This window comes from Mesoplodon mirus (genome assembly GCF_964341445.2).
Source record: "Mesoplodon mirus genome assembly, chromosome: 14".
In the NCBI taxonomy this organism is placed as follows: Eukaryota; Metazoa; Chordata; class Mammalia; order Artiodactyla; family Ziphiidae; genus Mesoplodon; species Mesoplodon mirus.
The window spans coordinates 25,460,481-25,483,614 of NC_138990.1; the positions used below are offsets into that span (position 1 = coordinate 25,460,481).

General features: G+C 42.7%; 1 protein-coding gene across 1 annotated transcript in view; it reads left to right on the forward strand.

The window, feature by feature from the left end:
• SNTG2 (syntrophin gamma 2) overlaps positions 1 to 23,134 on the forward strand; it is a gene marked incomplete at its 3' end in the record, with an annotated part of 187,932 nt that overhangs the window by 138,148 nt on the left and 26,650 nt on the right. The window contains exons 11-13 of the mRNA XM_082642418.1: positions 1,181 to 1,219; positions 8,245 to 8,361; positions 19,872 to 19,943. Of these exons, the coding sequence (XP_082498544.1) occupies positions 1,181 to 1,219; positions 8,245 to 8,361; positions 19,872 to 19,943 (228 nt within the window). The remainder of the gene's footprint in view (positions 1 to 1,180; positions 1,220 to 8,244; positions 8,362 to 19,871; positions 19,944 to 23,134) is intronic.

A 23,134-nucleotide genomic window follows, 5' to 3' on the forward strand; every position in this document is an offset into this window, starting at 1 on the left:
GCAGGCACGCAGGAAAGAAAAAGCGCTGTGTCTCTTTGAGTGATCTGTTTGATGATCAAGGTCAACATGAAACTTCAAAATGAAACAATAAAGCTAGGTGGGGTGAGAGTAAAACATGAATAAAGTACTCAGTTCCCTAAAGCAACTGCTGTATCCCGGCAGTAAGTTGATGGCCACAGCCACGGGAGGCTCATGCAAGGACCAGCCCTTGTCCCGAGGAGGCCGTGGACCCGTTTCCTTGTTCTCAGTCCCTGCGGGTGACTTGCCCCGTTGTCCACATTTGCACCCCAGGGGCTGCTCTGGCTCAGGGCAGCTGCTGGCAGGAGGATCCTGGGGGTCTGGATGCACACAGCGTAGCCAGCCAGGCTCAGGCCCCACAGCAACCCTGTTCTTCCTCTCACACCTGCCTCGTTCCTGGAAACTACTAAACAGAGGTCGCCTGAGCACTTTGAAATATCAGGGAAGCAGCAATGTGAGATTTCTATTCCAAAGACCTCAGCGGCTCCCAGCTACATAGGAGGTACTGGACCCTCTCTAAAACCTCAGTTTTCCAACTTGGCATTTTGAATTCCAAAGGTATCTGGATGGATAAAAGGAAAAGAAGAAACCAGGTGGTGGTAGCTTGATATTGGCAGAAATGCATGGTTCTAGATGAATCTCACACATTGTAGCTACTGGGCAGAGCAGAGGAAAGGAGACGCAGACGCTTTAGAGCTGGAACTGTGGACTCAAAGCCACTTTCCCACTGGGTAGTCTTGACCTTGTTATTACTCTGGACCTTCATTTCCTCACTGGTTAAATTTTGCGGGATTGCTGGGAGAATCCAACGTGAACCGTGAAAACTGTAATTACCTAAGACCATGTAGTACAGAAATCATTTTCCCCCATTTTTTCAGACGTGGAAATTTAAGCATCCACTGCCCCAGAGCCTCACTTAGTAAAGAGCTGATGCTTGAAACAGTAGCGTCGATATGCTAGTCTTGGGTTTTCTGTTATGAGAGTCGTTGCCAGACATCTGTACGTGCTCTGGTTTGGTTTTCAGGTAAGAAATACCTCATAAAGGAAATGTTTCATGCAGGGACACTTCATGCAGCTAATTAAGTTCAGTTGCCAGTTAGGTTGAAAAATTATGACATCAATACACTTGTCATACTGACTCCTTGCTTCCCTCTCTCTACAGATGAAAATGGCAAATAAATGCTGTTCTCCTTGTGACCAGGTAGGATTTGTGGGGTTTGTGTTGATTATACAATGTCCCTGAAGGGAGCTTCTTTCTGTTTTTGAAATTTGGTTTGGAAATTCTGACAGGAAAGCATTAGCACACATCGGACTGAAGTCAGGATCCTCACACCCTCAGTGTTAACTCCAGAAAGCTACTCGTTTGTCCTGGAAATAGTGCAGGAGGAATCGTTCTGACCTGAGTGGGCCGTGTTATCAGTGATCTATCGGCAGTTACATTTTCTAAGGAATCGTGATTAAATGATAACCTAGATATGACTGTTTAAGCTTAGAGGGGTTTGACAGCTGAGACACACCTGTGTAATTTGGAGTCTTCAGCATCGTGTGATTTTCTTAGATCACGTCCTCGTTCAGGAAGTTTCACTCTGGGAGGCTTTGACTGGGCAGCTGCTATTGCAGGTGGGAAGGAAGCACCCCACCCCTGCGCCCTGTGCTGGCCTTTGTCCACCTTGAGGCCGCGTGTTCTGGTGGTGGTAGCCCTGCGTCTTCAGGAGCCCTCAGCTCACTCCTTCCGAGAGCAAAGGCCAACCTGTAATACGCCTGGTTTTCTAATTCAAGGACTGCTCATGTACTAGGTCTGTAAGTACTTAGCTGTGTATCAGGTAAATACACTTTGAAGTCACTACATTATTTTTCTATTTCCTTTTTGATAAAGTCATAGTTCAAGCTGTAAGTGTGAACTTTTTAAAATGTATAGCTTCTTAGCTTTCTGGTTGTGTCTTTCATAGGTCTGAGGCAGTATACCTTGTAGGCTCAAGTTAAGCAAACTAAAGGAATGTGTTCAGTTTGCTTTAAATAGCACTCAGAGATGCTCTTTACATAGTGCTGAGTGATAAAATTTGCGTTAAAATGGAAGGCATTCAGGAGAGTAAGTACCTGCCAATCGAATGTTTCCTGAAAAAGAGAGGAAATTAGGACCATGTTTTAAGTTAAACCCCTCTAGTCAACATTTTTAAATTAGATAAGAAACACTAAGAAAGCTTCTTCTAACTTTTATTTGTTGTAATGTTTTTCTAAATTTATAAACAGCTATTTTTGTTTACATAGCTAAATGAGGGTGGTTAGCTATTTAATGAGTAATAGTCCCATAAATGTCTTCAAATTAATGTAGGACTCATCTCATATTCTTACACATAAAATACACCTTTTCTGCTGTGCTTAGTGTTTCTAAGACAGAAGTTTCTCTTGGACTTTTCCCCTGAGGACACATCTCCCTGTAGTTCACACTTAAAGCCTGTCTTCTCTGGATTTATTTACCAAAGCTGGTGGGACAATAGACCAAATTGGTGTTTTTGTCTCCAAGAATAATTTGCCATTTGAAATTGGATTTCTGTTGGCACAAGCAAAACTAGCAAAGTGTCCCGGGGGATCCTTTTTGTCGTGAATCAGAGACTCTTCCAAGACGGATACCAAAAATCGGCCTCTGTACACGGGCACCGGATTGAATCTCAGAGACAGAGTTTGGGTAAAGTAGGAAAGAAGAGCTTTATTGCTTTGCCTGGCAAAGCGGGCCACAGCGGGCTAATGCCCTCAAAACTGTGTGTCCTGACCTGGAGGGGGTAGTGCGGAGTCTTATGGTCAAGAGGCAGGGCTGCTGGAAAGGATCAGGGTGCCTGCAGGGCTTGCATTCCTTCAATCCAGAGATCATCTGGCGTCAGGTGGTCTGTGATGGGCTCCTGTGGTTCTCAAGGTTCCGGAACTGTGACCTTCTCTGTGGAATGAATAATACTAACACCTTCCATTTGTTGGGGGTTTTAGTTCTGCAGAAGAACTCAAAGACATTGTGATGTGTATCCCTTGAGGGGAACCAGGACCCTGCCCCAAGGCTGCACTGTTGTTTCCTGGCTGCTCCTCCCTTGTCTCCGCATCCCCTCCCTTCCCTGATTAGCAACCTTTTGAACCTGCCCTTTGGAAGGCGGGGGGGGGGGGGGGGGGTCTTGGAGGCTGAATGCAGCCTATTTCCTACAAACGGGAAACAGGGAGCACAGAAAGGCTTCCATGCCCAGGAGCGACCACAGGAGAGAGTGACCTGCAGGCGGAGCCCTTCCTTCAGCTTTTCCTTGTCCTGTCACAGGGGAGTCGTCCTGTCCCCGACTTCCCAAACAGATCATGCATGGTCAGTGGTTTGGGAACACTCACGTGCAGGCACACGTGAATGCCCATTACCCTGAGACTTGAGCAGCTTTCACAGGACTTGAACTTGACGCATTTGGAGCACACTCTGCGTTTTTGCGGCTGTACATGACTGCCTGGCCGGCTGGAAAGAGCACCAGTCTGGAAACCAAAGCATGTTTTGTTTTGTTTTGAAATTTAACTCCTCTTTCCCACTGAATCACAAGAGAGAGTCAAGAAGTAAGGTTCAGGGAAAGTTAAAACTATCTGAGAAGCAAAATTCCCAACACAAAGGACATGAAATGAATTATGGTTCAAAGGCCTCTGAGGCAGTGGAGTGATTTCGCTTTGGTTTTATCTTAGTGATATTTTGTCATATATGAAGCCACGTTTGTGTGATGTCAGTCTTGGTGGCCTTAGGAGAATCAAACCTGGATTCTAATCCCACCTAACCCCTTCTCTGGTGTTGCAGTGGGAACACATTAACACCTGAGCCCTAGTTTCTTAATCTATAAGAGAAGAAATTTGCAAAGGGTAATCTAAAGTCTTTTTTTAACTTTAAAATTTCTATATAACTTTGAATTTACTTAAGGGCTTGAATTTGTTTATCTGGAAAGAAACATCAGAGACAGGCCTCACTATGTGAGGTTGTAAAAGAACTAACCCCTGCCCCAATTTGCCGAGTTTTCAGTAGAGGATGCTTTCACATTTTCTCCAAAAACTAAACATTTTTTATGCATTATAGGAGTTTAGATTTATGGTGTTGGGCCCTATTTAAAAACAGGAAGGATTATTTTTTCTCATTTTGAAAAATTAATTATTGATTTTGGTATGTAGCAAAAAATAATATTGAATAAATAAGAAAAAAGTAAAGATATTGACAACCACTGAAATTGACAAAAACCAAAGAAAACAGAATTAGAAGGATAATACAAAAGGCATAAGTATAGATTTTTAGACTCTTATATCTGGTAAGTAAAATGACTGTATAATTTTTCATCCAAACTGGGATACTTCTTTCTGGGATGGAGACTGACCTAAAAGTAACACTAAGACAACAGGAGTAACTTTATAATCATCCCAGGAAAACCAGGACATGTGTTCACCCTGTGAAAACAGCAAGAATCTATTTTCCAAAATAAATTTCTTCCCTAAAACCTGAATTAAAGGAAATATGGGTACCTTAATCACCAAATCCAAAAGAGGCTTAAATAATTCAAGTTATTCTAGCTTTTTTCTGTGAAAAGGAACAGAGCAGTTGTACAATTATTATCTGATGGACAGGTAGGTGTTCATAAAATTATAATATACATTTCTTGGATTATGTAATAAGCCATAGAAAATTCATAATGTAAAATCTAAAATTAGCTTCCCTTAAAATTATTTATGAACTGCATATACCTAAAAAAGATTCATAAAGCAGCCAGTGTTTCCAGTAATAGCTAAGCGATAACTTATTTCTTTGCTAATTAATATAGGCAGAATTAAATTACATGTGGAATTTCATTAACTTCACATCTGATTTATAGACGTTTCAGGTTATTAACAATCTGTATGTTTCCATCTTGGCCAGAAAAGGAGTTCCTAGTTCGCTTCTCAATATGTAACTCCTGTTGGACTGTATTAACCAGATGTGGGAAGGAGAAGCAGCAAAATAAGACACTGCCCCAGCCCTGGAGGAGGAGGAAGATGGCAGGACCGAGGAGGGGTGGGCTCCACAACCAGTGTCTGTGTCTCCAGAGAAACAGGGTAACGCTCAGGCTGAGTGAGAATCAGATGGAAAATCTATCCCTTGACAATTGTCCTCACAAAAGAATGCTTGCTGCTGCTGTGCTAGAAAAAGAATCCCAGCTTCTCCATTTCAGCCTAGAAGTTACACTTTCAGCTTTCTACTCACCCTTGACCAGTCTATAATGTGAATCTAATCTACCCATCCATCCATCATATCTGTCTACCTCTCTACCTATCATCTATCTACCTATCTATCATCTAGCTAGCTAGCTATCTACATATCGTCTATCTATCTATATCTATCTATCATCTAACTATCATCTATCATCTAGCTAGCTAGCTATCTACCTATCATCTATCTATCTATATCTATCTATCATCTAACTATCTACCATCTATCTATCATCTATATATCTTATCATTAGCTATCTATCATCTATCTTATCATTATCTATCTATCATCTATCTATCATCTATCTATATTTCCATGTCTGTGCATATTACAGCCCTGTCTTAAATTAAGCTCCTATGTATCAAGTTCCAGTATATCATTCATCCCTTGTGGAATCTACATTGCAGTCTATGACTAAGTATTTCATGAAGATAAAGAGGACCATGGGAGATTTGTCAGCATTTGAATATATGATTAAAAAAGAAAGGAAAAACCAGCAGAGTTTGTCCTCCCTACAGCCCCCTTTGAGACCCAAAGCTGAAGCTTGGTCCCTTTGGAGTTCTTGGCAGAGAAAATAATGTGTTTACAGGTTTTAAGGACCCTCACGCCATATTGCTAGAGACCTGCTGAGGGCTGTTTTCTTTCCATTACTTAGCTTTTCATCCGGATGGCAATTATTTTTTATTCCTACCAGCCCTTACTAGCTTAGTAGTTTGAAAAGTATCTTGGTAAGATTCCTGGTAATAAATATAATATCAAAGCAGATTGTTGAGCTTGCTGCTGACTTAAAAATGTGCAATAATTTAGAATTTAAGCAATTTCCTATGTTTTCTAGAAATGCTGGTTCCACATTTTGAGGGTAATCAGTAAAACAAAAGGCTTCCAGTCCGCCCACCTGATGGATACGATAAGCAGGTCCTCCCTGCTGTGATTATGTAACTTCCCATAAAGTCACAGGTGGTGATAGATGAAGAGCCACACATGGTTTCTTTCAAGAAATTTTAGGGGACGAGCCCTCCCTGCCAATCCTGTGGGTGTGGAGTAGATACAGATAAAGACACAGGTCTCATCCTCAGAGAGCATGTGGTCTAACGCAGACCCAGAGGGAAGCAGTGTGCGAGCCCCAGAAAAGACAGCCCTGATCCTGCTTAGAGATGCCGAGAGGATCTGACATCATGTGATGCTGAGTATCGCCGTGCAAACGGCTGCATCTGCCCTCAAAACAGGCGTGTGCAGTGGCATCCGTCCCCTTCTGAAGATAAGGACATGGAACACAGAGCCCTTGATGGGCTTGATGTAGCCTGACGTCCAGAGCTCCTGCCCCTGGAGCTGCTTTCACTGAGTGTCACCTGTGGTCCCCACCCCACTACTGAGAAGGCAGCCCTCTCAGAAATAGGATAACGGGGGAAATATTGTCCAGAACCACAGGATGTCTCATGAGCACTGACAAATGTACACTAAGAAAAACATATACCCATGCTGCTAACCATGCCGTTTGAGACCTACAATGATGACTGGTTTGTAAAACGTTACCAAACACCCACTGTCTCTGGATGATGCTCAGCAAGATGGTCTTGTACCAACTTAAAAGTAACTAGGACGGCCTCTCAATGCCACACGTCCAGTCTGCACGGAACAGAGGCTGATCTCTGAACAAATCCCTGTTTTTCACTGTGTAAAACTCAATCCAGCTGCAATTCATTGTTTTTAGTAACCGTGCTTAAAATGAATCCTGTCTTATATAAACTATACAAATCACTGTGCTCGTGCAGTGGTGAGTGTGGAATTCAAACCACCCATTGAATTTGTGTTAATTTTAGAACATCAAGGAGCTGCTGAACTAGCTAGAGAAAATGAAATGTTTCTTCCCCAAAATATGCAGAGAACTCTTAGGACTCAGCAGTAAGAAAACAAATAACCCGATTAAAATGAAGCTTGTTTTAATCATGGAAATTGAGCACATCTTATGATTTACAGCAGTATTAATGCTAGTGTTAAAATGAACAAAAGTGTATCTGGGTGATCCTACCAGACAAAAAGGAGAAAAGTCAATCAGACATTTTAAAGTAATGTGTGTAATCAGTTTCAAATCCACAAGATAGTCAAAGACTCGGTCCTATTTGGGTGGTTTCCGCAGAGTTCTAATTCCATCCGAGCAGTGTGTTACTTGCCTCCTGCCTGCTAGTACTTTGGGAGGGAGTTTTCTGTGGTACAGCGTTAAATTCTCGAAATTGTCATGTGAGGGAATCCTAGTCCCATTTTATGATGAGAAAACGGACCCAGAAGCATTAAATGAGTCCAAGGACACGTGAAATAAGGTTGTCTTGTATACTAATAATAAAACTCTCTGTTATAACATTAAAACTGTATCACATTGATGCGACCCTAAGCCTTCACAAGACAATAGCTAAACCGAGAGGGAAAAGACAAGTCCATGAGCCAGTGGAGTATTTGGGTGACTTTACGAAGCTCTGTGTATCTAGGACACTGATGCACTAGACAACTTCTATTCAACACCTTGACTGGTTAGCTGTGGCTACCACTCTCCGTAGAATGCTACTCTTTAATTTTCTCTTTTCCATCACCAGGAACACTGTGAAAATAGGGTTTTTGTAAAATTTTACCGTTGCTTTTGCAACCTCATAGACAGATTACAAATACTAACCCCTGATAGGATGTAATTAAATACTGTGGTTGTAAAAATCTACATATGGGAGGCACAACTGTGAGGCAGCTGAGACGTCCAGCATTGGCCCAAACGAAGAGAACTCAGAAGCTCAAATTTCGAGCCCGGCCCAGTGCAGAAGTCTGGACGTTTGACCCCAGATATTACACATTTTTGTGGCGTCCACTTGATTGGAGGTTGGACATGGCTGAGGGCTCCCCTGTCCCTGTCTGCGGCCCGTGGTGTGTTGCTTGTTCTCTCCGCCCGGGTGGCCCTGTGCTTCTCCTAAGGCCTGGTTGTTAATTCTGAAGGTTTTGCTCCGCAGGTCGTCCACGTGGGGTGGGTCAGCGAGAGACTGGGAGGGGCCAGCTCCTCTCAAACCTGCAGATCCAAGTTCCTGGCCCTGAAGGGCTCGTCTTTCTACGTCTTCACGTCTCCTCCGGTAAGCAGGCCTCCGGGGTCTGGGAGGGATGCCGACGAGGCCATCCTTGTAAGAGAAGCAAGGATCTGGTCTAGCGCTTGGAAGAGGCCAGAGAAGGGTGCATGACCAGCCGGCCGTCCTCCTCCACCCCTACGTACGCGGATGGAAAGGGTTCCTGTGTGGACCCGCTGGCTTTTCTTACTCTAAATCCGTAAATCTACCAGTCCATGGTTTTCCTTCCATTGAACAGCCGTTAAGACATTAGAGTGTTTTCCTGCTTAAAATATCAGCTGACTGGGACGTGGGGATGTAAAGGCTTAGATGTCTTAGAGCATCAAGTATATAGCTGAAGAATCCAAAACACAAAATAGAAGAAAACCCTTCTGTTAAGACATTTCTAATTTAATGGTCAAATAATGAAACTTAAAAAGTTATTTTTCCCTCATATCTTCCAAGTTTTATAAAAGTAAACAAACAGCCTGATTTAGTAGAGCCCATAATAGAAATTTAACGGTGAATGCTACAGTTTACAATTTATTTTCTAATTCCTACCAGCGCCATTTCCCCCAAACTGACCAAATGTAATGTTTATGCCCTGCCTCTAAGTTTGTCAATTAAAGCAATTTCACTTTCTGTGAGTCCAAACATCAGAGCTGCAAACAAGCAGCAAAACCTGATAGCTTCAGGCATCTAAAAAGTTAGATGCCGTTTACCTACAATGTTGTTACTTTTCTGCCATTAAAAATAAATAAAAGGGTTTCCTTCCTTTTAAGGCTGAATGTTATGCCATTGTCTGCACACAGCACATTTTCTTTATCCACCCGTCCATCAGTGGACACTGTGATTGCATTGTGTCCTGTCTGCTATGAATGGTGCCGTGATGAAATGAACATGCGGGTGCAGGGATCTTTTTTTTTTTCTTTTTTTTTTTGCGGTATGTGGGCCTCTCACTGTGTGGCCTCTCCCGTTGCGGAGCACAGGCTCCGGACACGCAGGCTCAGCAGCCATGGCTCACGGGCCCAGCCGCTCCGTGGCATGTGGGATCTTCCCGGACCGGGGCACGAACCTGTGTTCCCTGCATCGGCAGGCAGACTCTCATCCACTGCGCCACCAGGGAAGCCCAGGGTGCAGGGATCTTGAGGCTCAGATTTCCTTTGGATAAATATGCAGAAGTGGGATTGCTGGATCGTATGGCACTTCTGTGTTTAATCTCTTTGAGGAACTTCCATACCATCTCCACAGTGGCTGCACCATTTTACATTCTCACCAACAGTGCACGAGGGTTCCCTTTGCTCACACCCTCACAGCACTTGTCCTCTCTGACTGTGGAGGGATGGATGCGTTTATGGCAAACATGGGGGTGATGCTTTCTTGGGTGTTTTCTCATCTTCAGATTCATCTGGTTGTATACATTAAATTTGTATACCTTTCTGAACGTCAGTCATACCTCAATAAATGGTTTAAGAAAAGATTGACAGGGAACTTGTGCACAGGGTAGGAGGATTCCTACGTAGCCTCCCTCCAGGTTTCTGAGGGCTGACCCCGTACAGAACTGTGGTCTGTTTGCTGAAGCTGAAGGATTACCAGTGACACAACACTGGGAACTAAAGCACGGATGCCACCAGACCTCACCAGTCTTCCCACGGACTTCTTTTCTCTCCCCAGGACCCAGGCCAGTATTCCACCAGGGACTCGAGCTTTTCATAATCCAAGGCTGTGAATTTACTGATGCTGGAGGGTTATCTACAGATTTGCATAATAATTGAGTTCTTCTCAAATGCAATAATGTTATTTAGCATTTGTTGCTAAATGTAACTTTCTAAGGTTTTGTCTAACAAAGTAAACATAAGAATAACCACAGATAACCCCGATGGCCTCAATTCTGGCTGCAGCAGTGAGTGACGTGGAAGGCGGCTGGGGCGTGAGTGGTGGATCAGGGTGGGGCATTGAGAATCAGAACTGTGTGGCTCCAAGCAGAGGGCCCTCCCGCTGGCCTGCGACAGTTGGGGGAGGAGGAAAGGGTCACCCTACCTGCACCCGATGTACCTGGAAAGAGGGTTCCCCCCCCCGCAGAACTGGGGGAGGAAGTGACTGATGTCCCAGGTCACACGCCTGAGAGTTCTCCTAATTTTTCTTTTCTTGTTAATTAAGATTCTCAGGGTATAAGTTTTCCCTACATAGTACAACATTCTAAATTATGAGAAATGCTTTAAATATTTAATCAGATTTCTATACCTGTTATAGTGAAAGATGATTTCATCCACTTCCCATGGCAGTTTCAATTTCATGGACAGAAATTCTAATCTGGGCGGCTCAGGAGATCTCCACAGTCACCATATGGATAATGTCATCTGTATTAACACCAGGCTTGGCTTGTTTACTTTAAAATCCCAGGGCCAATCTTCTTGCATCGATCCGTGTCACCAGCAGCATATCACGCGAATCAATTGCTGACCTCAGCTGCTCGGGTTGGCCTGGAGCAGGCCTTCTGCTGCCGTAAATATCATTCTTAGAAGTTTGAAATCTGCTCAGCTCTCTGCTCTGGCCTGGCCAAGGGCTGAGTCCTCCCCATGTGCCCTCCTCGGGGCCGGGGTCCCTCCCCAGCCGGCTTCCCCGGCACCGGTGAGCAGCTTTCACAATCTACACCTCCCTTTCCTTTGGTTTGGCAACAACGTCTTCTACGTTACAGGTATTTTAGGCACACACGTGGGGTGCACGCGTCTTTTCACGGACGCCTTCCCCTCCCGATTCTGGATGCAGCTGTGGAGGTGCTCAGGTGACCCTCAGAGATGGAAAGGGCAGCGCGAGGAACCCTGGTTTCCTCCGTGAACCGAGGTGAACTGGCCCAGTTCTTACCAGTAAGTTAAAGGTCTGGGTCAATCCGGTGCTGGGCTGGCAGCTTCTCCTTGGATTGCCCATCAGCGCCTGTGCCCGGGGAGATCTTGCTCGCTTTGCACATAATCCGAGCAAAGCCACTCCACTTCCCTGCAGCTGGACGTGAGCCTCCCGTGTGAGCTGATGGTTACATGTAGCCACCAGCCCTGTATCACGAACGTTCTGGAAATCTGGAGATTGCCGGTTCTGGATTATGTGGGATCCGGCAGCATGTTGTCTTTTCTGCGGGGCCCGTTCAGAATGTGTTTGCAGAAAGCAGGTGCTTTGCAGGAAATGCTTGTCTGTCTGTCTGTCTGTCTGTCTATCACTCTCTCTGTCTCTCTGCCCGGGGTCTCCTCCCTTACCTGATTTCTAATTCCTCCGAGACGTTGCATCTCTCATATGGAGAAAGGGCCACGTTACCCTGTAGTAAAGAAACACCGTGAAAGAAGCCAGTCACAAAAGACCACGTATTGTATGATTTCACTTATATGAAGTATCTAGAACAGGCAAATCTATAGAAACAGGAAGTAGGTTAGTGGCGGCCTACGGCTGAGAGGGTGGAGAAGGATGGAGGGTGACAGCTAAAGGGTACAAGATATCTTTGGGGGATGGTGAAAATATTCTAAAATCGACTGTGGTGATAGTTGCACAACTGTGAACATACTAAAGAACATTGAACTGCACAATTAAAAAAAGAAAAAAGAAACACCTGCCCTCTCGTCTTTTCCTATAACTGACATCTCCTTCTCCCAATAAAGACGTTTCCTGGCAGGTGCATCTTTCATTAACTCGCATTCCTAACAGTTTCTGCAAGAGATACTTTCCTCCACCGTCCCCCATCTCTTCTCAGAGTCATCAGCAGCAACATCTTCTGATAATTATAGTTTTGTCGACATCAAAAAAAGAGTGAGGCCTTTTTTATATATTTGGCTCATGCTGTTACTTGTATAGGAAAAGCAAGACCCCAGGGGAGTCTGGAAGTGATGTCCAGGATGCAGAGCTGTGAGACTGCATGAGCCCCACGTTCATTTACGGATCACACTGGAGTTAGGGTAGCCAGATGCTAATGTAAATTTTTCACATCCATTCAAAATTGCCTGCTAACAGATTAGAGTCTCAGATCACTGAAATATGAAAACTTTATTATCCTGAAGAAAGCCTGTAGTTTCACAATGTGATTTTTAGGTGTAAATATAAAATCGTACATCCCATCAGTATAGCACGTCGCAGCCTCTGAAGCCCTAGAACGCAGCAGAATTTAAGAAGCCCACTGAGACGCGCACACAGGTGTAGACTACTCGGTGCCTGTGGCTGTGGTTCCAGCCTGGTGGGAATGCCACTGCCGGCCCAGACGGAGCCCCACGGGGGACACAGTAGTGAGTGCTGGGGGTTCCTGAGCCGGAGACATCTAGAGATGCCTCAAGGAGATTTTCAAGTAGAGTTAGGTACCCTTGTTTCTAGTGCAGCGATGACATCTGTCTGGCAGGATGGAGTTTGGAGGCATCAGTACGTAGATGGTCCTTAATGCTGCGAGACCAGATGAGCCTCCACATCATTTCACTGGATTCTGCATGGTCACAAGTTGCAGAAGCCACCTGCCTCTCCTGAATCTGCATAATTTCTATTTTCCAGGGTAATCAATACTAGTAATTCCCAGGAAGAAGTGAAAGGATGAAGGCAGTAATATTTATAAGTATTCACTCCAAAAATTAGATTGAGTTGACTTATTTGTGTACTTCCTGATGTCTTCATATAATTTTTAAATTTCCTTACTAAATATCACCTATAAACAAGTACAAAGTAAATGGCTACTTGAGAGGTGTTGTGAGATTGAAAGATGACTTATGGAGAATTTCTATTAGTAAATGCTACAAACCAATTTGTTTATTTTCCGCTGTCCTGGGACCTTCTTAAAGTGGCTCCCATTGAATCTGGCATCACATTGAACATGAAGAAGATGCTCCTTGGTTACTGGTTGGATAGTCTGTAAAGTGAATATTAAGTATTTAAATAAATATCTAATATATCTATTAATATAAATATTTAACAATAAGCATTAAAGCTCTGTGGTGAGCTATGTGATTTGGAAATATCATCAAATCCTCTAAAGAGAATACAGTTGAGCAATGCAGGATTTAGGGGCTCTGACCCTCCACACAGTGGAAAATTCAGTATAACTTATAATCCACCCTCCTTATATGCAGTTCTTCTGTATCCACGGTTCTGCATCCGCAGATTCAACCAACCTCAAATCACATAGTGTTTACTACATGCATTTACTGTTGAAAAAAATCCACGTAAAAGTAGACCCATGCAATTCAAACCTGTGCTGTTCAAAGGTCAACTGTATAGAGGAAAAATCAACCCTTTAGATTTTGGGGGGCAAGTGAGGACAGTATGCCAACAAATCTCAAAACAGTTTGTGATGGAAACGCTCAAATAACAAATTACGAGCAAATTCCACAAGAAGCAAAGACAGACTACATTAGAATCTTTCCAGCCTTTGCAGCTTAAAGGAAGAGGTGGGGTGAGGGATCGTGCATGAGGCCACGATCCAGGTGCCCACAGAGGCGGAGGTTTCATCCCGTGCACTTGCTATCGCTAGTTCTGCACGGCGAGTTCTCAGGTGTGGAAGTTTCCCTGCCGGAGACAGTGTGATGTTGACGCTCCATCTCCCAGACTTTTGGAAAGGTTTCCAAGAGTTCATTCATATCATTTAAGGTAAAAATGGTAGCGGTTCCATTTCTATTTTAATTAAATAAAGAAAACAAGTATGTAAATATTTTCCTATTAAAGTCAAATATTTTGAGAACGTTTGAGTATACAGTGTTAGTACATACAAGAGTTAGGTAGAGATCAGAAAGGTATGAACCACAAAAATTTCCAAAGAGCAAGAAGGCAGGATTCTCATGGCTCCTTTTTTTTTGGGGGGGGGTGTAGATGTGTGTGTGTGTGATGCCATAGTATATAGTTTAGCACATACCCATTTCCAAAGGTAACCACGTGACAATAATTCACCTTGTAATTTGCTTTGAGATGAAAAGGCTGTGTATTAAACACAACATATAAAGACATGAAACAGCCTGGGTAACTTTTTTTCAAAGATTTTATTTTTAGAGCAGTTGTAGGATTACAGTAAAATAGAGGGGAAGGCACAGAGATTCCCCTCTACTCCCAGGCCCTACACATCCCCATCGTTAATATCCCCCCAGATGGTACATGTTTTACCAAGGATGAACCTACATGGACACCTCTTATCACCCAAGTCCACAGTATCCATTACAACTCACTCTTGATGTTGCACATTCTATGGGTTTGGACAAATGTGCAATGATGTGTGTCCACCATTGTGGTTTAGAGAGTACTTTCACTGCCCTAAACATCCTCTTCGATCCACCTGTTTGTACCTCCCTACCTACCAACACTGACAACCACTAATCTTTTTACTGTCTGCAGAGTTTTGCCTTTTCCAGAATGTCAGATGGAGTCATACAGAATGTAGCCTCTTCAGAGGCTTAATAATATGCATTTAAGTTTCCACCATGTCTTTTCATGACTTGAGAGCTCATTTCTTTTTAGCTTTGAAAAAACATTCCCTTGTCTGATGAACCATAGTTTATTTATCCATTCACCTACTGAAGGACATCTTGGTTGCTTCCAGGTTTGGGCAAGTATGAATAAAGCTGCTATAAACATCCATGTTCAGGACTTTGTTTGGACATAAATTTTCATCCCCTTTGGGTCAATACCAAGGAGTGTGATTGCTGGATCATATGGTAAGAATATGTTTAGTTTTGTGAGAAACTGTCTTCCGAAGTGGCTGCACCAGTTTGCATCCCCACCAGCCATGACCGAGAGTTCCTGCTGCTCCACATCCTCACCAGCATTTGGTGCTGTCCGTGTTGGCTTTTAGTCATTTTAATAGGTGTGTGGTGGCCTCTCAGTGTTGTTTTAATTTTCATTTCCCTGACAACGTATGACATGGAGCACATTTTCACGTGATTATTGACCATCTGTCTGTCTCCTTTGGTGAGGGATCTGTGAAGGTCTTTGGTCCATTTTTACTCAGGTTGTTTTCTTAGTGCTGAGTTTTAAGGGTATTTTGTATATTTCAGTTAACAGTCCTTTATCAGATGTGTCTTTTGAGAATTTTTTCTCCCAGTCTATGCCTTGTTTTATTCTCTTAACTTTGTCTTTTGCAGAGCATAAGTTTTTAACTTCAATGAAGTCCAGCTTATCTATTATTTCATGAGTGGTGCCTTTGGTGGTGTGTCTAAAAAGGCATCACCACACCCAAGGTCATCTAGGTTTTCTCCTGTGTTATCTTCTAGGAGTTTTTTATAGTTGTGTATTTTACAGTTAAGTCTATGATCAATTTTGAGCTACTTTTGGTGAAGGGTGTATGATGTATGTCTAGATTCATTTTCTGTATTTGTATATCCAGTTGTCCCAGCACCATATGTTGGAAAGACTGTCTTTGCTCCCTTGTTTTGCCTTCGTTCCTTTAGCAAAGATCAGATGAGTCTATTCATCTGTTTCTGGGCTCTCCATTCTGTTCCATGGATCTACTTGTCTTTTCTTTCACCAATACCGCACTCTCTTTATAGTAAATCTTATAGTTAGGTGGTCTCTGGCCTCTGACTTTGCTCTTCTCCTTCAAATATGTTGCCTATTTGGGGTCTTTTGCCTCCGTATAACCTTTAGAATCAGCTTGTCAATATCCACAAAATAACTTCCTGGGAATTTGATTGGAATTGTGTTGCATCTGTAAATCAAGTTGGGAAGAACTGACATCTTGGTAATGTTGAGTTTTCCTGTCCATGAACATAGGTAAAAATGGTAAAAATGGTAAAACCATTTTTACCCTCCATTTGTTTACTTCTTTGATTTTGTTAATCAAAGAGGTTTTGTAGTTTTCCTCATATATATCTCGTATGTTTTTGTTAGACTTATAACTAAGTATTTCATTTTGGGGATGTTAATATAAATGGTAATATGTTTTTAATTTCAAATTCTGATTGTTCATTGTTTGCATACAAGAATGTGATTGACTTTTGTATGTAAACCTTATATTCTGCAGCCTTGCTATAATTGCTTATTATTTCCAGGAGGTTTTTGGTTTGTTTCATTTGGTCAACTCCTTCAGGTTTTCTACAGAGAAGATCTGCAATCAAAGATAGTTTTATGTCTTCCTTCCCAATCTGTACACCTTTTACGTGCGGTTCTTGCCATAAAGCACATCAAGGACTTCCAGTTAGATGGTGAAAAGGGGGCATCCTTGCTCATTCCTGGTCTTAGTGGGGAAGCTTCGAGTTCCATTCTCATGGTTGGAGGTTGTATTTGCCTCACATGGTCTGATGCTCTGTTGTTAGCTGTACACATGTTAAGTATTGTTATGTCTCCTTTGAGAATTGACCATTCATCTTTATGTAATACACTTTTTATCCCTGATAACATTCCTTATTGTAAAGTGTGCTCTGTAGGAAAATAATAGTCCTCTATTTCCTCTGGTTAGTGTTAACATGGACTATTTTCTCCATCCACTTGCTGTCAACATATGTGTGCTTGGGAGCCATGGTTGGCCCTGTGTCCTCCCCTCTGTTATGGATCCAACAAGAGTTGTTGATTTTTCCATCCATTCTGTTTCATGCTGATTGTTATTTAGGAGTGGTGATGCTCAAGCTCCTTACATGCAGAACCAGAAATACTGTAACTTTTTAACTAGAAAAAAAAATCAAAACTACCTCTACACAATGGCATTATGCTAATTTAAATCATTTTCCTATACTATCCAAAATAACAAAAGCATATTTGAAAATGGGGGCTGAAAGATTTTATAAGACAGTGGAAATATTTACTCTGCAAGATGTTAGGAAAAAGAGCCTAAGGAGAAAAAGTTGTAAGTGAATGGTTGGAAGCTTTGGGCTGTAAACAATCTTTCTGTTTCCTGGCTGTGGGACCACAGGCACTAATTCCCCCTCTATTCAGCAGTTTCCTCAGTTTAAGGATGGGGGTGGTAAATGCTAGCTGAATACCTCACAGGATGAAACGGAGCACTGAGGGACTTAATTTATGTATTCATAAGTGTGTCTGAAACTCCAGCGCATTTGAATTTAACAGAAGAAATTTTACTCTTAATGTTCAGCAACTTCTCATGTAAAGGCAATACACAAAATATGGCGAGTGAATTTACACCTAAATATTTGCACATGTTTTTATCTGACCTTGGATTTTTGTATCCTCGCGCTGGAGGCAAATTGCCCAAATCAGAAACAACCGTATGTTAAGTTTTTAATACATATGTTTACTGATCTCCTTTATGCTGACGTGAAATGTGAGGTCGTGGCTGTGAGGCGGACTGTTAATTAGTCACAGCATCTTCCCTCCAACCGGGCCTCACAGGCGGGCGAGTGAGGCTGGTGGGCTCTGTGTACACAGAGGTTTGGGCCACACGGGAGGGGCTCGAAGTCCTTAAGCCTCTCTGAGCTCAGGTAACATAAACAGCTCTCTTGGGAGGGCGTGGGAGGCGGCCCTCTGGTCCATTTCTCCTTGGAATGAGAACAAATAAGTGGCTCCAGGGGAGTGAATCTACAAGTGTCCCTGCTGGTTTGCTCTCAGACCTCCCCAGCCTGGGTCCCTCACTCCTCCTCCATCCCCGGGCCAGCAGTCTTTGCCGAGAAAGCCCGACCACACTCATGGAGCCTTGTGGCCAACACGTTGTGTCAGAATATCTAAATGAACTTTTAAAAGGCCCAGAGATACTGTGGCAAATAAATTAGGAAAAATTAAAGAGAAAGTCCTGTCTTCAAGGATGGTTTTTGAGCTCCTTCGAGATGAGGGAAAGGGAGATGTTGAAGGCAATGAGGAAAAAGAAGGGAGAAGGGCTGGAAGACAGGAAAGGAGCAGCGTGGGGCTGGGGAAGGCGGTGGGTTTTCTGGGGCTGAGTTACCTACGAAGAGTAAACAGCCGGCGGTGGGGAGTGGTGGCCCCAGGTCTCTCCTGTGTGCTGATGCATGCTGGAAAAGCTGCATTAAACCAGGATTCTCTGGCCTTTCTCATGCACTCAGCTCTCCTTCCTTAGCGTGAATTGTTATTTCTGATTTGCAAATTGGAATCTGAGAAATAATGTTTCAGCTACTCATGTTTTCAGACACCATTAAAATGTGTTAAATAACACTTATAAAACCAATTTTATAGCATCTTATAGCATTAACATATAAATTATATAGCAGTTACCTATGAATATGCAAGAAATACTAGAAGCAATTTTAAGGATGGCAATTAGGGAAGTGTATTCTATCATTCAAAAAAATATTTACCTGGAAAGAAGTAATTTAAGTGAAGATTTGTAGACTTAAGGCATATTAGACAATTATGTATCTAATATAGAATATTTCTCTGTATCAGTTCTGGGGCTACACAAGTGTTCCACAATAATATTAAAATATGCCAAGATACTACATCTGAGAATCTACACTCTCTGCTCTATTTCAAATCAGATGTGGTCAGATAAAATAGAAAATTGTCAAGGCAGAAGGCAATGAAGAGAAAGACCTGCTTTTGAAAATTAATTAATAAACTTTGTTTTTTAGGTTTACAGGAAAGTGAGTGGCAGGTAGAGAGCTCAGGCCCCCCATCTTCCCCGTTCTCACCATCCTGCCTCAGTGGGTGTGTGTGTGTCACAGCTGATGACCAGTGCGGGTACATCGTAGTGACTGGTGGCCACGTGGTCCCCACACAGCTCCCAAAGGCTCTCAGGGTGGAAGCATTTCACTTCAAGTCCGTGCAAGAAGCAGTCCATCCCAGAAGTCCGAGCATCTTCTCAGTGTCAGCTTGTCTCTGACTGTGGCACATTCTCCTTGAAACAGACACCGTGGCCCAGAGGGTGAGACGCACGGACCGACTCATTTCCGAGGGCACCTCCACCCTGGGCTGAGCAGTCACCCACCAGGAGCACGGGAGCCGGGCGTGGAGAGGGGGTCTTCCAGGGGGGAAAGGAAAGTGACCATCAGCAAGGAAAACTAAATGGAAGGGGACAGCTCAAACCACAGATGGCCATGCAGACACACAGATAGTAGCTGCTTAACAGAAGTTAGGAGCGTAGCAGAATGGGTGAGGAGTCTCTAAATTTAACCTAAAATCGGTCCTTAAGTTAATGTAAAAGAAATCCAAAATGAATTCCTAAAATTATGCCCTATTGTGTGTAATAGATAAGTTCCGCTGTTACTGGGTTCTTGTATCAATAATGTATCTAAACATCTTCAGGCTTCAAGCCAACAGCGAGGACATGCAATTACTCAGCAAAACTTGCCATGGCATATAGTTTAGTTTTTCAACTGTCCTGCTCCTGGTTTAGAATTTAATGAAGGTAAAGACACATTGACTAGCTCCATTGTTGTAAATGTTTAAATTCTCATACTAAAAATAGCATGTGTCTTTGCATGTATACTTTAATTTTTTTTCCCAGTTTTATCGAGGTACGATTGACAAAAAATGGAATATATTTAAAGTGTACAGTGTGATGATTTGATATCCATGTACACTGTTCAGTGGTTCCCACAATCAAGTTGGTTAACCTCTATCACCTCACACAATTCCCCTTATTTGGGGTGAGAACACGTAGGGTTTATGTGTCTGTTTTATATTTCTTGCAGATGAGCACATTAGACTGGGTCCGAGCGGAAAAAACCTATAACCTCTGTGAGGTACTATTTAAAGTTCACAAGGTAAGTTTCCTTTGCACAATAGATGCTTTCATATTAACAAGATGACCCTTTGGGCTTAAAGAGTGAGAGAAATATTTGTTTCCCACTGTCTGTTGAAATAGTAAAATAACATGAACATCTAGCTTCATCCCACAATCATTCATCAGAATTCCACAAAAGAATATCATAGAGGAACTTTTAAGTCCTTATTCTTTTTTTTTATGTAAGCACCTTATTATTTCATTCTGGCCTTTTTATATTTTCAACTTGTTTATATGGCTTTCCAGACATCTGAGTTTTTCATTTGGTATTGGGATGTCTTCATAGGACCGTCATATTTTATATGTGTGCTTCATGAATAAACTATCGAGCCTCTTCTGTTTTTATCCAACATATCTTTTCAGAAAAATTGAAAAAAAAAATTTAATCAATAAACATGCTATGAAGTAACTGAAATCATGAAATTAGCCAGGAGGATGGCTACAGCAAAAGCATTAAACTCAATGCAGGGTAAATAATAATCATAATAAATGTTTAGCATTCAACATTTTTAAAAAGGAGATTGAATTCTGTGTCTTGTTGGGAGTCTTTAAACAGTGATCTTGGGCTTCCCTGGTGGCGCAGTGGTTGAGAGTCTGCCTTCCGATGCAGGGGACATGGGTTCGTGCCCCGGTCCGGGAAGATTCCACATGCTGCGGAGCGGCTGGGCCCGTGAGCCATGGCAGCTGAGCCTGTGCTTCCGGAGCCTGTGCTCCACAACGGGAGAGGCCACAACAGTGAAAGGCCCGCGTACCACCAAAAAAAAAAAAAAAAAAAAACAAAAACAGTGATCTTACAAAATCTCCCCTTTTCTCAGGTGCCTTTAATTGTTGATGTTGGTCATTTTGCACGTATGAATTTTAAATTATCTGTAATATTTACTTCAGTTTTCAAAAATTGAAATACATGTATGGTTATTGTAAGAACTAGCACTTTAGTATAGAATTTTTTTAATGATTTGTTTTCATAATCACCATTTCAAAGTCTAGTCATTAATATTTAGTCCAGAAATCAAATTTTGTAGTCGGCGTGGTGTTTTTCTATGACTCTTTCTCCTCTCCAAAAATTCCTTTTTCCAGTTCTTAAAATTATGTGTCTGTATTTCACACTCACCACGAAAGAGATAAGAAAATTGAATCAATCAGACTTGATTGCAGTCGTGACTTAAATCACAAACAGCCTCCACATAGTGAATAATAAAAACACTGCTCAGCAGTGTGGCGCCTCCTGCATAAATATTCCCTCTCAGCATAAGAATATTCCGTTTGCATTTTTCAGTGGAACCAAATTTACTCATATGTTTGGCAAAGGATCTTGATAATAATACCTTATCTTTGCTGAGTGAGCCTCCTGCAGCCCTGTTAAGTGCCCCATTTACATCCTGAGTTAATCCTGTCCCCAATTGAGGAGTTAATCCTTGTCATCTCCATCTGACAGCCGAGACCCAGAAGCACAGAGGGGGAGTAAGTTCCAGAAGCCTCACTGGAGGCAGGTGGGGTCCAGGTTCCCTTGGCCTGAAGCTCAGCTAAATCCGATTCTATTTTTTTTATATGTACAATATTCTTTTTTCCTTCTGCAAATGGAAGCATACACACTATTCCACACATCACTTTTTGCTCTACAGTTTATCTTGTGGATCTTTTTTCAATATACACAAAGAGATGATCCCACTTTAAAACCACTACCTAGTGTGCAATTCCATGAATGTATCATATTTTGTTTTACCAAGCCCTTATCAAGGGGTATTTAATTTGTTCCCATTTTTTTGCAAAATTACAAACAATGTAATCACACGTGTGCAAGTGTATCACCAGGAAAAAGTTAGAGAGGTGGAATTTCTAGGTCAAAGGATGTGGACTGTTTACATTTTGATAACCAACAGGGACCTACTGTAGAGCACAGGGAACTCTGCTCAATACTCTGTAACAACCTAAATGGGAAAATAATTTGAAAAAGAATAGATACATGTGTATGTATAACTGAATCTCTGTGCTGTACACCTGAAACTAACACAACATTGTTAATCAGCTATACTCCCATATAAAATAAAAAAAATTTAATGAAAAAAAAGAAAAGAAATGCAAGTGGAAACCATGAAATAATATGTTTGCCAATTCGACTGTCAAAGATGAAAAGGTTGGTGACAATGCGAGGAAGGGTCTATCAAAATGTAAACAGTTCACGACCTTTGACCTGAAATGCCACCTCTCTAAATCCTGTTCTGCCTCACCTGTCAGAAGCACTGGCCTCGCAGGAAGCTCTCTGGAGTGTCCTCCTGTGACCTGTTCTCCAGCCACCTCTCAAGTGTAGCCTTGTGAATAAGGAGAATATAATTCTCCTCAAGTCCTGTCAGAGAAAACCTGTACCCATCGAAGTAAAACAGACAAGGAAGACGTCACTGGGGGCAGAGACCGACCTCAAGTCCACTGAAACAAAAGGCAGGGGTCCCCGAGCTCGGTGAGGGGTGAGTGTGGCCCAGGTGGCCCCCACCCACAGGAAGAGGAGCCTCTCTCCCATCTTCGTGGAGGGAAGTAGCTGTGCAGCCTGGCCTGGGTCCCGCGGAGGGAGGCTCCCGCCCGCAGAGACAGGAAGTCGGGCCCCATTCCTGGGCATTCACGCTCCAGGGGCGTGGGTGGCACCCAGGCTCGCCCTGTAGAACCGGCGGAGGCTTTAAAAAGATCTGCACTTCCAAGGGGCAGAGAGAGGGTTTAGAGGGATGAGTTTTCTACCGTAAATGCTCCGAGGATGGCAGGTGGGGGCCCAGAGTCAGGAAGGGGCCTTTGCAGCTGGTCAGGCTGCAGGAAGTGATTTGGGAGGTGCCTCAGTCACTCGCTGTCTCCACAGCAGCTCAGGGACCTTTAATTTTGTAATCGCTCCTGGTTTTTAGTCTTAACGATACATTGCATGAGAACTGAGTTACTGTTTCCAAAAGAAGCTACAGAAAATACCTGGGGAAATGAGCTGTGTATGGATCAGTGATTTCACTCACGTCGCAGCGTTTATAGCACATTATTTTTTGTGAAGCTCAACAGTTTGAGGTGCAGAAAGTAACCACATCTATGAAGTCCTTCAGTGTCCTTTCTTGGGATTTCTCAGGCGGTTCAAAGGTTTTGTTTTGTTCTTTTTTTTTTTTTTTTTTTTTGCGGTACGCGGGCCTCTCACTGTTGTGGCCT